Here is a 15,771-nt window from a genome sequence, read left to right as displayed (position 1 = left end):
CATAATGTGACCAAAGTCCAACAGCCTCACTTGAGTCATTTTAGCTCCTAGGGACAGGTTAGGCTTGATTTGATCTGGACAGCAGAGTTACCCACCCCGCCTTTAGGTCCACTGAAGTCAATAGATGAGTCTGTGAGCAACAGGCCGTGGTCTCCCCAAAATCCCCCATAAGTACCTACTGAGGACTGTGCACTATGGGAAGCCATCTGTAATGGGCTATGTTTCAACTCCTAGTGGTTTGACTAACACAGAGTCATGCATAAGGCTCTGAATGCACATTTCAAACATAGGGGAGGGATGGTGATTCAGTGGTAGAGCATCTGCTTGGTAAGCAGAAGGTCCCAGGTTCAATCCCCGGCATCTCCAACTAAAAAGGGTCCAGGCAAATAGGCGTGAGAAACCTCAGCTTGAGACCCTGGAGAGCCACTGCCAGTCTGAGCAGACAATACTGTCTTTGATGGACCAAGGGTCTGACTCAGTAGAAGGCAGCTTCATATGTTCATACAGTAACAGGCAGGAAGTCCCAGTCATCCCTCATCCCTGACCAGGCTTCACTACACAGAGAAAGCTAGGAAGACAAAGGAAAAGTCATTTTCAGAGGGAGGGTGGAAAAGGTCAACACATCTTCTTCTCAGTCACCATTACTGTAAAGCAGCCACATCATATACACAACTACAATCACGTCTATGCATATAGACAACCGCTGGCACAGATGAAAGGAGGCCGCACCAGTGGTGCCAGGAACTCAACAAGTCAATGCCCAGCATCAAGACCAGCTGCTAACTGGCCATCGTTCTTCCTTTCCTCCTTTTTGTGTTGCTAAAGTTTCCTAGAGGTGTTGCACAGGTAGTTAGCATCTGGGCTCCAAATTGTCACGTGGAAACAGAATCCCGGACTTCATTGGTCCACCCTGGGAACCAATCCATAGGATCAGGATCAGGTATCCCTTCCAATCAGGACTATTCACTATGGGGCATTGCCCCCCTTCTCTAAGCTAGGAGAATGAACTATTTAAGGTCATGCACATAAGTGTTCTGAGCTCCTCCTGGTAGTACCCCTTGATAGGACTCAGAACTGATCCTTGAGGCTTTTCTAAGCTAGGAGAATGAACTATTTAAGGCCATGCATGTAGGTGTTCTGGGCTCCTCCTGGTAGTACCCCTTGATTGCCAGCAGAGGTAGCCCCAGACTCTGAACAGGTCTGAGTCCATTTTGGAGAGATCTGCTAGCAAACAAGGGGTGATACCGGGAGAAGCATGCATGACCTTAAATAGTTCATTCTCCTAGCTTAGAGAAGCCTCAAGGATCATTTCTGAGTCCTATTTTGTTCAACATCTTTATAAATATTATAAACGCCCAGAGAAATGCTGATTGCCACTTTGGGGTCAGAAAGCCATTTTCTCCAGGCCTGTCTGGCCAGGGACCCTAGAGGCTTTTCCCCATTTTTTGAGAATGGAACAGGAGTCATGCTGGTGTATGTGGGGGCAGGGGAGGAGTATTTGTGAGTTTCCTGCATTGTGCAGGGGGTTGGAATAGATGACCCTGGATGTCTCTTCTAACTCTATGATTCTACGAGTGTAACTCTGCTTAGGTGCTGCCACAGCAAAAATTTGTTATGGTCAGCTCAAGGATTGAAGCTCAAGATGCAACTAAGGATGTGGGCTATGTTTCCCGCCCCTGAACATAAAGCACCTGTAGGAAGCTGCTGGTTGAACAACAGATTAATTTACATTTTAGCACCACTTTAAATGGCAAAGCAAATCTGCTGGTGACAAAGCCAGTGTTAGAACATCAAGAGGCCACCGAAGTTCTGACAGAAAGGATTGCATCCCTGTTTTCGATGCTCATATGCAGGGGTCATTTTGTAGAAAAAGAGGTGGTGGAGCTCATCCAGGGATTGTTATGCAGCTGCACCTACTATTCAATGGACAAGGAGGTGGAACTCTCAGAAGGAGGAGGTGGAACTCTCAGAAAGGTTCAGGAGCTGTGCTCCTGTGAGCTCCCACTGAATCTGAGGCCTGCTCATATGTTTTCCGTCTTCAGCATGAAAGCCACTTGGGTGGACATCATTTTGGTAAGCCATGAGTAGAAACTGTCCCTGACCAAGTTGAAGCTCCCAGCTATTAGTTACAGTACTAATCTACCATTAGGGGACCAAAGTAAACCTTAATGGGGGGAGGGGGGAAACATCTGTCAGAAAAGGTGTAACACAGCTCTAAGATGATTAGAATCATTTAAAAGAGATTGTTTTATGGTTTTTGCCATCAAGTCACAGCTGACTTATGGCCATCCCATACAGTTTTCATGGCAAGAAATGTATAGAAGCTGTTTGCCATTGCGTGACTCTGCATAGCAACCACAGCAACCCTGGGCTTCCTTGGTTGTCTCCCCTCCAAGTACTAACGAGGGCTGACTCTGCTGAGCTTCTGAGATCTGGTGAGATCAGGCTAGACAAAATCAGGCTAGCCTGGGTTATCTAGTACATGTGAAGCTATTTGTTCTCAAGGGAACAAATATCCATAATATTCAGGGAGGGACCGTGGCTCAGTGGTAGAGCATCTGCTTGGTAAGCAGAAGGCCCCAGTTTCAAGCCCCGGCATCTCCAACTAGAAATGGTCCAGGCAAGTAGGCGTGAAAAACCTCAGCTTGAGACCCTGGAGAGCTGCTGCCAGTCTGAGTAAACAATACTGATTTTGATGGACCCAGGGTCTGATTCAGTATAAGGCAGCTTCATATGCTCATATAAGGGAAGCTACTTGTTATCAAGGGAACGTAACAACCAAAACAACAACAACAACAACAACATCCTGGATGTTAATCTGTTGACTTGCTTCCATCTTACCTTTGGATAATGGTATGTTTTCACTTTAGGGTAAAGATCATTGGTGTACATGGGGATCTCCATAGTGGGGACTCTGGAGTCATTGATGGTTGCGTACGCTAACCTTGTGCCATCTGGAGACCACCAGTGCGCAATATGGGTCTTCAGAATTTCCTCTGGATAAAGAAGGAAGAGGAAAAGAAGATTGGTTACATCTTAGAGTTTAGATTCAGGTTGGTAGCCGGGTTGGTCTAAAGCAGCAGAATAAAGTTCGAGTCCAGCAGCACCTTTAATTTAATTTAAATCCTCCAGTTTTGGGGTAGCCAAGAAACAGAAGAGCAGAGGACAATGTATATGGTCCCTTCCACTCGTTCTTGAGATCAGCCTGTGAGTTGCCTTAACCACTATACCAGGGGTGGCCAAACTTGCTTAATGTAAGAGCCACACAGAATAAATATCAGATGTTTGAAAGCCGCAAGATGTGAACGTCAGATGTTTGAAAGCTGCAAGGAAGGAAGGAAGGAAGGAAGGAAAGCAAACAGATGGGAAGGGACGAGGAAGGGAGAGGTGGAAAGAAAGCAACTTTAACTTAAAAATGAGTTCTCCAAGCTGCCGGCTGGCTTGTAATTTAGAGAGAGAAATGCCTCCTCCAAGCTGGCCGATGGGGCAGTGGGGGCTTTGAGAGTCACACAATATGTGCAGAAGAGCCGCATGTGGCTCCTGAGCTGCAGTCTGGCCACCCCCTGCACTATACCATACTTTCATACTTGTCTGTCTGGCTGCTATGGAACCATGATGCTGGTCCGCAGGGAGAATTGTTGTGATGCAGCAGGGTAGTTCCCTTAAGAACATGGCATTTAACCTGGTTTTAAGGTTTATTTTTTACAAAAGTACCATCCAAGATAAGAGGATAATGGATCAGCATAAACAACCACAATGCAAGAAGTTATTGACTGCAGAGGTATTAAAGGGCACGTGTTACTGCAGGGCTTTACCAACATAAAAAAAACACAAGAATCTTCTGCATCTGATATAGCATCAGTTTTAAAATGGGGTTAGACAGGTTCACAGAGGATCCAATAGCTATCGGCCACAGTTAGCAAGGGGAACCCTCTGTATCCATAGGCAGCAAACCTTCAAAATAGCAGGCAGCATCAGCAGAAGACCTCGGCTTCAATGCCCTGCTTGTTGGCCCTCCAGGAAAACCATTTGGCTTTTGGTATGAAACAGGATGGATCACTGGTCTGCTCCAGAAGGGCTGTTCTTATAGCAACTAAACCTATCCCAAAAGATGTGAGTTTTAATGATGCCTGACAAAGATTCCCTGTTTACAGAATAGATGAAAGGATCTCATCTCTTGGGGGAAGTTTCTGGCGTCACAAGACAGGGTAGCTAGTTTTATCTGACTCTTCTTTTTTTGTTTTCATAAATGCACTTTCGCAAAAGTGTCGGTACACTCAGTCCATAGATGGTGGGGTTGTAGATATATGCATTGTCGTGCAATGTCCATTCGGCCAGTTCTTTATTAGCTCGTCAGAAAAAACATTCGGTGCAGCTATTCTAGGGACCACGGTAATTGTTAGACTTGCAGTCCTACTTTTTCCATAACAAACTCGATTTCAGAATCTAGAAGTCACCTTGTAGGCGATCACACATGACAGCTTTGCTGATTTCCCAAACAGAGATTATTTGATTTCCTAAGGTAAACATTAAATGTATTAAAGGTGACAACTGAGGTTGTTTTTTTTTTTTTTAAAGATTGCTTTTGTGTCCCAGTTTAGTTGACTCAACAGCACAAGGAAAATTTTGGGAGTGCAGTGATGGGCTGTTGCTGATTATATTTTGTGGCTTGTGCATTTGCTTTTGGCTTTCACACCAGGAACAACTCAATGACTAATAAAGAGAGGGCTGGCAGGTCCTTGACACTTCAGCATTAATTAGGAACTATGTTCTTCTGCAAACATCTTCCTCAGACCTCTTGGGCTTAATGAAGCACTTCATGAGAGGGTCACATGAGATGCTTAAGACAGAACTTGGAAGGCACATGACGTTTCGTGGAATAGATTTCAACGGATTCCAATGCAAAGTAAGTTAAAAAAAAAAAAAAGAATTGTACACGTGACTAATTCCAGAAGAGGAACTCTCAGAAGCAATGCCCAGGACATCAGTGGCACAGAAACTGGGAGGTGGGATACATGTCCACCAGTGTTTCCTCTAAGTTGAGTCAGTGTGAACTAGCTCACAGATTTTTAGCCTCCAGCTTACACATTTTTGTCTTAGCTCAGGAAGGATGACCCCCAGAGCACAATAATTTATGCAACAGCTCACAACTTTAATGCCAGTAGCTCACAAAGTAAACTTTCTGCTCACAAGCCTCTGCAGCTTAGAGGGAACATTGATGACTCCCCGTACATTTATATTACATATCATTGGGGAGGAGAAATCCCATTCTTCCCCTTTCCTCTCCTCACTATCAGCTGCAACTCCAGATTCCTCCTCCCTTGCGGCCTCTCCCTTGTCCTGGTCGCAGTGGTATCCTCTCGTTCTGTTCTCCAGTCAACCAAATTAATCCAAATCATCATCCTTATTGTTCTCATTTTTCTATTCAGTGGTGGTGGCGGTGGGAAGCGCTATCAAGTTGTAGCCAGACTATGGCAACCTCATAGGGTTTTCAGGGCAAGAGACAAACAGAGGTGGCTTGCCATTGCCTGCCTCTGTGTGACAACCTTGGACTTTCTTGGTGGTCTCCCATACAACCAGGTCTTGAATTCAGCAGGAACTCACAGGAGCACAGCTCCCGAACCTTTATTACACCCCATATACACACTTTTCTCCACCTATCTTGTCCTTTGAATAGTAGGTGCAGCTGCATAACAATCCCTGGATTTGGAGAGCAGGCAGACAGACAGACAGCCACCAAGAGCTTCGCCACACTCCCAGCAGCCTTCATTAACCCCTGGAGAAGCCCACGCCACCCTTTCTCCACTTCTTTATGTGATTTTGGGCAGTGGGTGGCTTGCTGGCCTTTTGACTGGAGGGGTGTGGCCAAAGAGAGCCCCAGGTGAGTGAAGCCTGCTCAGGCTGGCTGGATCTCTAGTCAGTCCAAGCAGGCCTCACTCATCTGGGGCTCTCCTTTCTTGTGTCGGGTTGCTTTTGGCTGGGGGGGGGGCGGTGGCATATGCTGAGTTATGCTAATGAGCTTTGCCACCTATTTTTCTACAAAACAACTTCTGAATACAAGTACTAAACCAGGGCCAGCCTTGCTTAGATTCTGAGATCTGATGAGATCTGGCCAGCCTGGGCCACTCAGGTCAGTACAGGCTCTCTAAACAGCTGCTAAGTAGCTGATAGATAACAAGGAGAGCTGTATCTCCAGCCCTGATGGTTTCTTCAAGGGCACTTGGTGCATAGCCAACCTTCAAGATCTGTGCCACCCAAGTTTGCTGAGCTGGGGTTCATAGCACTGTGATTTGCAACAACAACATCCAGCAAAACTTGGCCAAGGTGCGGATGAGAACAGTGACCCACTAACGGCAGGGAATCAGGATTCACTAAAAGGAGTGGAAGGACAGCCAGGACTCCAACAGGGGACAGTTGGCTTGTGCAGCTGGAAGAGTGAAGCAATGGAGAAGACAGAGTTGGAGTTCATGCAAGAATGTTTGATCCAATGAGCTCAGGACATAGTGCCATGTTGGTTGCCTAGCACCTAAATGCCTTCTGCCCAGTCTAGCAGTCCCCAACCTTTTTGGCACCAGGGACCGGTTTTGTGGAAGACAATTATTCTATGGACTGGTGGGGGGGGGGCAGCACTGGGGTTTCTGCTGTCTTCCCACTAGGTGGCCAGGCGACAGAAGGCCAATCTGCCTCCCCCCTATTTAAAGACCCCCACCGGTCAGCTGATCGGGTCCTGAACAGGTGGAAGGGGTGGTGGGGCTGCTCTGCCTTGCTCTAAGGCTGCCTCTCTGCCTCGGAGCAAGGCCACACTGCCTCTTTCATCCACCCAGGTCTTGGGCAGCTGCGGGTGGTGCAGTGCCTCTGGCTCACTCTGCAACCGGTTGCTAGCAGGCCATGGCCCGGCACCCCTGGTCTAGAGCGCAGATTTTATTAATGCTTTCACGCACACGAAATAACGTACTTTCAGTCCACTTTACAACTGGATTTTACTGTGCGAAATGGCAAAATCCACTTGCAAATAGTTGCTGAAGTGGATTGAAAATGCATTATTCATCATGTGTGAAAGCGCCCTATAATCAAAATTTCTGATAATGTAAAATCATTATCTTTCTTTCAAGGGAACACTGCAGAGAAACCGCCTTTGTGTTGAATACGAACGGGATTCCCCTTGTGTTGACCAGCCCAGAGGCTTTCAATCCATTGCAGACTGTTATTCTGGGATAGAAGGATGGTGCATTTTGTGTGTGTGTGTGTGTGTGTGTGGGTCTCATTAGTATTGATATTATATGCCAGCAAAACAAGTAAAAGATTTGCCCAGCTCAATTATGTTGTGAACATTCTGGGAAGTATGATCTGAATGGTAACCAAAAACCTACACGATACAACGCCAATTAATGAACACCCTCAGAGAATTTTCTCTAGCTAAAAGACACACGACACACCTCGACGTCTTTCTCCCTTACAAGTTCCACACCGACACCTGGCAGCAAGCCCAAGTTTAATGTTAGTGCGAAGCGATGGGTAATTGCATTTCCGTCACACTTCAGAGGGATGCAAAACTCTTACTGATTTTGGCTGGGAAAACATTAGCTAGGTTAGGGCTTTCCATGTAAGACTCCCTATGTTCATGTTCAACATTGGTTTTCATGGTCTCTTAGAGCTAAGAGTTCACATGCTTATCAAGACTTCCGCTGTCTCCAAGGTTGGAAATGAGGAAAGCTGATGCACCTGTTGTTCCTTGCTCCCAGTAAACATCAGGACCTAGTCAATGTTATTTTCCTCCATCCTAGGTATTTCTACACATATGGAATCAGTTGCATAGAATTCCTGTATTCAAGGCACATCTACTCCTTATAGTTAATGCTATTTCCTCTCACCCTGGAATGGCTATATTTATGGGATTAAAAAGGTAAAGGTAGTCCCCTGTGCAAGCATCAGTCGTTTCTGACTCTGGGGAGAATATGATAAAACTTTATAACGTTGTTCTCACAGCAGACTTTTTATGGGGTGGTTTGCCATTGCCTTCCCAGTCATCTACACTTCTCTACCTCCTCTATCCCATGCATAATCTTGTAAACCTCTATCATGTCACCCCTCAGTCGACGTTACTCCAAGCTAAAAAGTCCCAAGTGTTTTAACCTTTCTTCATAGGGAAAGTGTCCCAACCCTTTAATCATTCTAGTTGCCCTTTTCTGCATTTTTTCCAATGCTATAATATCTTTTTTGAGGTGCGGTGACCAGAATTGTACACAATATTCCAAATGAGGCTGCACCATCGATTTATACAGGGGCATTATGATACTGGCTGATTTGTTTTCAATTCCCTTCCTAATAATTCCCAGCATGGCATTGGCCTTTTTTATTGCAATCGCACACTGTCTCTCCTGAACCTTAAAAAAAAAAAAAATCTACCAAACAGGACATTAGGGATAAACCTCTAGACATTATATATATTTGGTTCTCGTCATGGGGTAACAAGCAGGTCCGCTTGTAGTCTGGTAAAGGATTAAAAAACAGCAAGCAGAGAGTGGGCACACAGAGGCCAATTTCGCACTCACCCTATGCCGCTCTGACGTTCCGCTTTTCAGCGCGGTCTCCTTCTGATTTCCCACTATCTGCCCCAGGGCTTCAGCTTGCATCGGCATTTTTGTGCAGCAAAGAGAAACTGCTAAAAACCAGTTTCTCTTTGCTGTGCAAAAACGCTAATCTTTGCTGTAGCTCCAGGGCAGATAGTAGGAAATTGGAAGGACACTGCGCTGAAAAGAGGAACGTCAGAGCGGTGTAGGGTAAGTGGGAAATCAATGATAGTTTTCATAAGTGGGGGGGAGTAGGATTCCCTAAGGATTTCTATTGGGACAGCTGCTTTTTAATATTCATAAAGGACCTTGGGTCAGGGACGAACAATGAGGTGGTCAGGTTTGTACCAAATTATTCAGAATGGTGAAAACCCAAGCTGAATGCAAAGAGAACATCTCCAGATTGGGTTTCATCCATCCCCAAGTTTTATCTGTTTTATTATCTTTTTAGCTTTAATGCTAATTTCCGTACTGTAGTTTTATCTATGCTATTCTTTCAACCAGCTTTGAGCGCACATGCGTGCAGAAAGGTGACATTAACATTTCCTAAATAACTGAATAAAATAACAAGGTGCATTGGCAATCCCAAATGAGATTCAATGTGATGCACAACGGAACAAAGAAAAGCTCAACTTCACATATGTCCCAGTGGGGGTTTGAACTAGCGGTGACTATCTGGGAAGGATCTTGGGCTTCTGACGGACAGCTGGAGGAAAATGTCAACTCAGTGTGAATAGCAGTAAAAAAAATAAAATTTGCGGTTGAGAGTATTAGGAAAGGGTTGAAAATGAACGTTCAGTAATATGCTTTAATATGTGGAGGGATGGTCACATCTGGAATAATGCACACTGTTTGGGTTCAATTATCTCAGAAAGTTTCTGCAGAACTGGCAAAAGGTGTAGCCAAATGGCAGCCAACTGAAGACTAAGGTTTTTATTATAGTTCAGAGAGATGACAACTATGGGAGAATATGATAAAACTCCCCCCCCCCATCTTGGGGATCCCACTTAAGGGATACCACTCCCCCCCCTTATGAAAACTCTCCTGAAATTACCTCCTGAAATCAGCTGGCATAGATACAGTACAGAAAAGAAAACCCTTCTAACTGAACAGATCGCTGTTACAAGATGTAATGCAGGTTGCTAAGAGTGTCCCCTCTAAATTGAGTTAATGTGAGCTAGCTCACAGATTTTTAGCCTCCAGCTCATACATTTTTGTCTTAGCTCAGGAAGGAGGACCCCAGAGCACACTAAGTTATGCAGTAGCTCACAACTTTAATGCCAGTAGCTCACAAAGTAGAATTTCTGCTCACAAGACTCTGCGGCTTAGAGGGAACATTGGTTGCTAATATCTTTTTTTTAAAGACAAATTCCTGGAAATTGCCAACTCATATTAACCATGCTAGTTCAAAGTAAACCCCCACACATAGATGCAGCGTAGCTCTCAAAGTATCAGTTGCTGGAGCACAAAGAGCAGGGGAGGGCTTCATGCATGAGTTGGGGCCTTTCCAGAAACATCTCTCTGGCCAGTGCTAGAACCAAGAAAAGGAATGTAAGAGCTGCCCCCTGCATCAGACCAGCAGCCTGCCTAGTCTACCACACAATGGCCAACCAGTTACCCTGGTGTGACAACAACACGGCCTACAGGTCAAGACCTTCCCTTGATGTCGCCTCCTGGCACTGGTATTCAGAGGTTCACTGCCTCTGAACGTGGAGGTTCCTTTGAGGAGAATGCATTTATACCCTGCCCTTCACTTTGAGTCTCAGAGCAGCTTACAATCTCCTTCCCTTCCTCTCCCCACAAGGCACCCTGTGAGGTAGGTGGGGTGAGAGAGTTCTCAGAGAACTGCTCTTGAGAGAACAGCTCTGAGAGAACTGTGGTTGACCCAACAGCAAGTGCATGTGGAGGAGTGGGGAATCAAGCCTGGTTCTCCCAGATAAGTGCACTTAACCACTACAACCAAACTGTGGTCGCGGTCACACTCACCATTAAATCCATCCCTAACCCGTCGCTATTATACCCCGCAGCTTTTTTACAACGAATTTCCTGATCAGACATCCCTCATCCTTCAGTTCTAAGCAGCGTTGGTCCTGTCGCTGGATGTTCAGAGGTCTCAAGCGGACCTCATTTTTTGAGATGGCATTCCACATTCGCGCAAGCGCAGTACGTGGGATATTGTGCTTGGCTTTCTTTTTTTTTTAAAGGTGCCAGAAAAGGTGGGCGATCTGCCCCCCTCCATTTAAACACCCAGGAAGGAAGGGGAAGCCCAGGAGCTCTCTTTGCTGTCTCTCCGCCTGGTGGGGAGACAGCAAAAGTGGGTGATCTTCCTCCCCCCCATTTAAACACCCCGCCGTGGTGTTTAAATCGGGGGGGGGGGAGCACGGCAACTCTCTTTGCTGTCTCTCTGCCTGGTGGGGAGACAGCAAAGGTGGGTGATCTTCCTTCCCCCCCCCCATTTAAACACCCCGACGTGGTGTTTAAATGGGGAGGAGCACGGCAACTCTCTTTGCTGTCTCTTTGCCTGGCGGGGAGACAGCAAAGGTGGGGGATCTTCCTGCCCCCCATTTAAACACCCCACCGTGGTGTTTAAATGGGGGGGGAGCACAGCAACTCTCTTTGCTGTCTCTCCGCCTGGCGAGGAGACAGCAAAGGTGGATGATCTACCTCCCCCCCCATTTAAACACCCCGCCGTGGTGTTTAAATGGGGGGGGAGCACAGCAACTCTCTTTGCTGTCTCTCCGCCTGGCGAGGAGACAGCAAAGGTGGATGATCTACCTCCCCCCCCATTTAAACACCCCGCCGTGGTGTTTAAATGGGGGGGGAGCACAGCAACTCTCTTTGCTGTCTCTCCACCTGGCGGGGAGATAGCAAAGGTGGGTGATCTTCCTCCCCCCCCATTTAAACACCCCGCTGTGGTGTTTAAATAGAGGGGGGGAGCACGGCAACTCTCTTTGCTGTCTCTCTGCCTGGTGGGGAGACGGCAAAGGTGGGTCATCTTCCTCCCCTGGCAGGGAGACAGCAAAGGTGGGAGATCTGCCTCCCCATTTTGGAAAGGTCCCCTGTGCAAGCACCAGTCATTTTCGATTCTGGGGTGACACTACTTTCACAAAGTTTTCATGGCAGACCTTTTACAGGGTCATTTGCCATTGCCTTCCCCAGTCATCTATACTCCCCCCCCCCCCCCAGCAAGCTGGGTACATATTTTACTGACCTTGGAAGGTTAGAAGGCTGAGTCAACAATTGCTGGCGCAATGATATCATTTGGAGTGGGCTCTCGCAGGGAAGCGGATGTGCACTTGCGACAAGTTGGCTACAATGGAGCGTTCAAACATAGAAAGTACGCGCGGGAGTCATCAGAAGCATTCTTATTCCGGATTTAATGGACTATCAAAGAAGTCCGCGTCTCAGTCGTGGCAATTCGGGACATGAACGAGCCAACGACCATTGCCAGATGCTGATGTTTGGACAACCGCATAAAATCCAACATGCATCTGGCTTTCATCCATGCCCATCTCGTCAGTTTATGTGCGTCTGACCTCGGCCTGTCTCTCTTTAGTCATCATGGCTAGAAGCCACAGATAGACCTGCCTTCCATGAATCTGCCTAAATCCCTTTAAAAGTCATCTATGCTAATGGACATCCACTAACGATGAATCTTAAAATTTAACTGCTCACTGAGTAACAAAGCGCTCCCTTTCATCACTCTTGAAACTCTTGCTCAGTGGCTTCATGGAGTGCCACCGCATTCTAGCGCTGTGGGAAAGGTTCCCTCTCCATCTGCTTTCTTCACACCACACATAATTGAATAATTTAGACCAGAAGTCTGGTCTTAATGGATCCTTGGTTTAGTCCAGAAGGGCTGTTATATTCTCAGATGCTCTGCCTGTATTTCCGTTCCAAAGGGCAGCTAGGGGCACTGAGTGAAGAAGGAGACAGGAATTATAAAAGCAAACACCCAGACAAAGGATAGGAGCAAAACAGGCTGCAGCTTTATTGATTACAGCCTTCAGGGCTTTGGGTGCAGCATAAGGTGGGATCCGAACAACAAGCCACCTAACTGTGGGTCAATGAAACCCCATCCCCATTCCATGTGCTGCGGGAACCAGGAATGACAAGCAGGTGGCCCCACAAAGGCACAACCCCCTGCGTAGAACTCTTGCCACCCAGGAGTGGAGCTAAGCAACTGTCCTTGAGTTGGGAATGCCCCTGAGTTGGCCACAAGGGGGTCTCTACTTGTGGGGACAGGCATGCAAGAGCAGCCTCCCCAAAAATGGACCTGACCCAATGCCTGAAACCACCATAAAGCTATGACAAAAGCAACTGAAATGACACAACAGAACCAAAACAAAGAGGGAGGGAAGGAGGGAGGTGTGTCCAATGAAATTGAGCAGACTGGACACTCGCTGACGGGCTTTAGATAGAGAAGGTGGGGGGCTCAGGGCTGGCCCTAGGGTGTGTGGCACCCTCGGCAAACCCCCCACTGCCTCTATGGCAGTGTCTCACCCCCTTCTGCTCCCCGGGGAGGGGCTCACAGCGAAGTAGGACGGGGAGAGCACCTGGGCAGCTGGCTTCCTTTGCCTCCCTTCTGACTCCAGTTGCAGTTGCACCCCAGCTGGCTTCGCCCACCTCGGAGCAAAGGCAACCAGAGCACAATGGCTGGGTGGCTCCACTCCACTCCCTTTCAATTCTGGCTGGCGTGCAAGCCAGGGTTTTTGCCTAGGGCACCGGGAGGGGGAGAGCATCCAATGCAGCACCCCGCAGCCCAGTGCCCTAGGCAAATGCCTAATTTGCCAAGTGGAAGGGCTGGCCCTGGTGGGGCTAGACAGCAGCTGATGCTCACCCAGGCCTTCTCCCAGCCCAAGTAGAAGGAGGAGACCAACATGTCCTTCGATCGGCCAGCAACCCTAGAGCCACCTGGAAGTGTGGAGGCCCCCAAAACTGCTGTGTGCTGGCAGAAGCCACACTGCAGTTGCTCGAAGAACCCTTCATTCACTGGGAGCTTCTCCAGACCTGCAGCCACAGGTAAGTCAGTGGCTACAAATTGCCTGCAGAAGTTTCAGTCCAAGACATCTGGTACTTTTTAAGAATCTCAGGCAGTAGAACAAGAAAAGACCTCTGCTCAAGACTCTGCAGGACATCTGTCAGACAGAACATGCCGCACTGAGCTAGGTAGTCCTAGTCCTTATAGCGCAGATGTCACAGTGTTGATATACTGAATTTACAACAGTTTTAATTTCCTTTGAGAGAGGGAAGTTTTTTGTCGATGACTTTGCAGTACCAGATGCCTATTTCACCATGAAGTTGTCACGTTCTAAGGGCTCGTAATGAGAGCTTAAATTGGATAGAGAACTCAATGCCAGATGACTTTAAGTATTCGTGCCGGGGGACAGGAAAGCCATCAGCTCTGCATTGGAACGGAGTGAAGCTCTCCTGTTCCCTCGTTGCAGTCTGAAGACTGGAAGATAAGTTTGTTGTGCTGCACGACGGAGGAGGCAAAGTAGACGAGGTTGGGCAAGTGATTGTCAGGGTGAGGGGAGCACTAGGGTCCGTTCACACAAGAGCTTCGTTTCACTCTTCTTTGCGAGCCTTCACTCTTCTTTGTGCATCTTCTGTGCTGCCCCCATGATGCCACCAGGCGCCTCCTGGGAGTGTGAGTAGGTGAATGGTAGCAGGAGCAGCCATGGTTTTCGTGGAGGTTCTCCAGGTGCCTGTGGCAACCATCAGAACGAACACCTGCTTTAGCTAGGAAGCCTCTGTACACATGGGGGGTGGGTCTACTGAATCTTATGTTAGCTGGCCTCAAGAATCGTAGGAAAAAGTCTTCCAAAATACTGATCCAAACTGAATCTCTTCCTGGCTAGTAGCTGGTCCAAATCAGCAGCAATCATCATCACAAAGGGCCAATGCCAGCTGCATAAGGCTCAAGGGACTGAAACTGCCAAAGATGAGATCTTGCCCACCTGTGCGCCTTCCTGCTAGCTGCTTTTACCAACTTCGGACACCAGCGTTATGCAGAATCTTTACTCTTGCTAGGTTCAATGCTCTCCCTTCAGCGATTTTAACAGGGAGATTTAACAGTACCCCTTTTGCTAACAGACTATGTCCTTGCGCGAGCGGGTCCACTGAAACGGTGTCTCATGTGTTATTAGAATGCTGTTATTATGTTAATATTCGGCGCAGCATTTTATCGTTAATCCTTGATAGTGTCTTAGAGCTTCCAGATTCATATAAACTGCTGTATCTATTAAATAACAAAGACAACTGATGCTGTGGCAAAGTTTTTTGCAGGTTGCTCTTCTTGTACACAGTAATGTAATGTATTGTGATTTTAATTTGTATTAGACAGACTGACTTCTGAATTATTTTTTTTTACAGATTTTAGACCCTTTTAGAATGTTCTTTTGTCTTGACTCATGTTGGCATGTTTTACCTATTTGTATGCATATGTGTGTACATCTATTTTTTTTTCCTTTCCTCTCTTTTATCTCTCCTTTAATGCCAATAAGGGTAACTGAACTGATTGCTTTAAGGGCTGGTTTCCATAATACCAGGGGTGGAATTCTAGCAGGAGCTCCTTTGCATATTAGGCCACACACCCCTGATGTAGCCAGTTCTCCTAAAGCTTACCAAAAAAAAGAGCCTTGTAAGCTCTTGGAGGATTGGCTACATCAGGGGTGTGTGGCTTAATATGCAAAGGAGCTCCTGCTAGAATTCCACCCCTGCTCATATGCATAACTATCAATGGAAGAAAAGTTGGGCTGTGTTCTTTGTGGGTCTTCTGAATACCTCCTCAGCACCACATTCTGTCCTAATACGCAAAGAAGCTCCTGCTAGAATTCCAGCCCTGCATGTTACCATCTTTCCACGTAACGAAGCCTCCTACTGCCTGCAGTGGACTCTGCTTTTGCCAGTCAATACAGGAAGTTGTGACAGAAGAGCCTTCTTGCAGACCCAGCCTCCCAGCACAAATAAAGAGCCCCTGCTGTGGTGACACACCTAGCTCTCCCTTGGTAAATGAGGAACGGATATAGGCTGCTCTCCCTCTTTTCTCTTGCAATGGCTACTGGGTGTTGCCCGCAGTTGGGAGAAGGAAAACTGGGAAGCAAGCGTCTGTTTCGGTTTCAAACCCGGCTCTAACCCATTCAAGCAGGCTGCTGGTTACTACCAGGTTTCTATTAGTAAACATTTATGTCCACGAGCA

At 47.1% G+C, this 15,771-nt stretch overlaps 1 protein-coding gene across 2 annotated transcripts in view; it reads right to left on the bottom strand.

The window, feature by feature from the left end:
• The window catches only part of DPP6 (dipeptidyl peptidase like 6), a 697,605-nt gene that overhangs the window by 89,305 nt on the left and 592,529 nt on the right, over positions 1–15,771 (bottom strand). For both annotated transcript variants that reach the window (XM_060248043.1, XM_060248044.1), the window contains exon 9: positions 2,842–2,996. In XM_060248043.1, the coding sequence (XP_060104026.1) occupies positions 2,842–2,996 (155 nt within the window). The remainder of the gene's footprint in view (positions 1–2,841; positions 2,997–15,771) is intronic.

The sequence above is a fragment of the Heteronotia binoei genome, chromosome 10 (assembly GCF_032191835.1).
Source record: "Heteronotia binoei isolate CCM8104 ecotype False Entrance Well chromosome 10, APGP_CSIRO_Hbin_v1, whole genome shotgun sequence".
Taxonomy (NCBI): Eukaryota; Metazoa; Chordata; class Lepidosauria; order Squamata; family Gekkonidae; genus Heteronotia; species Heteronotia binoei.
This window is presented reverse-complemented; position numbering and strand designations above follow the sequence as displayed.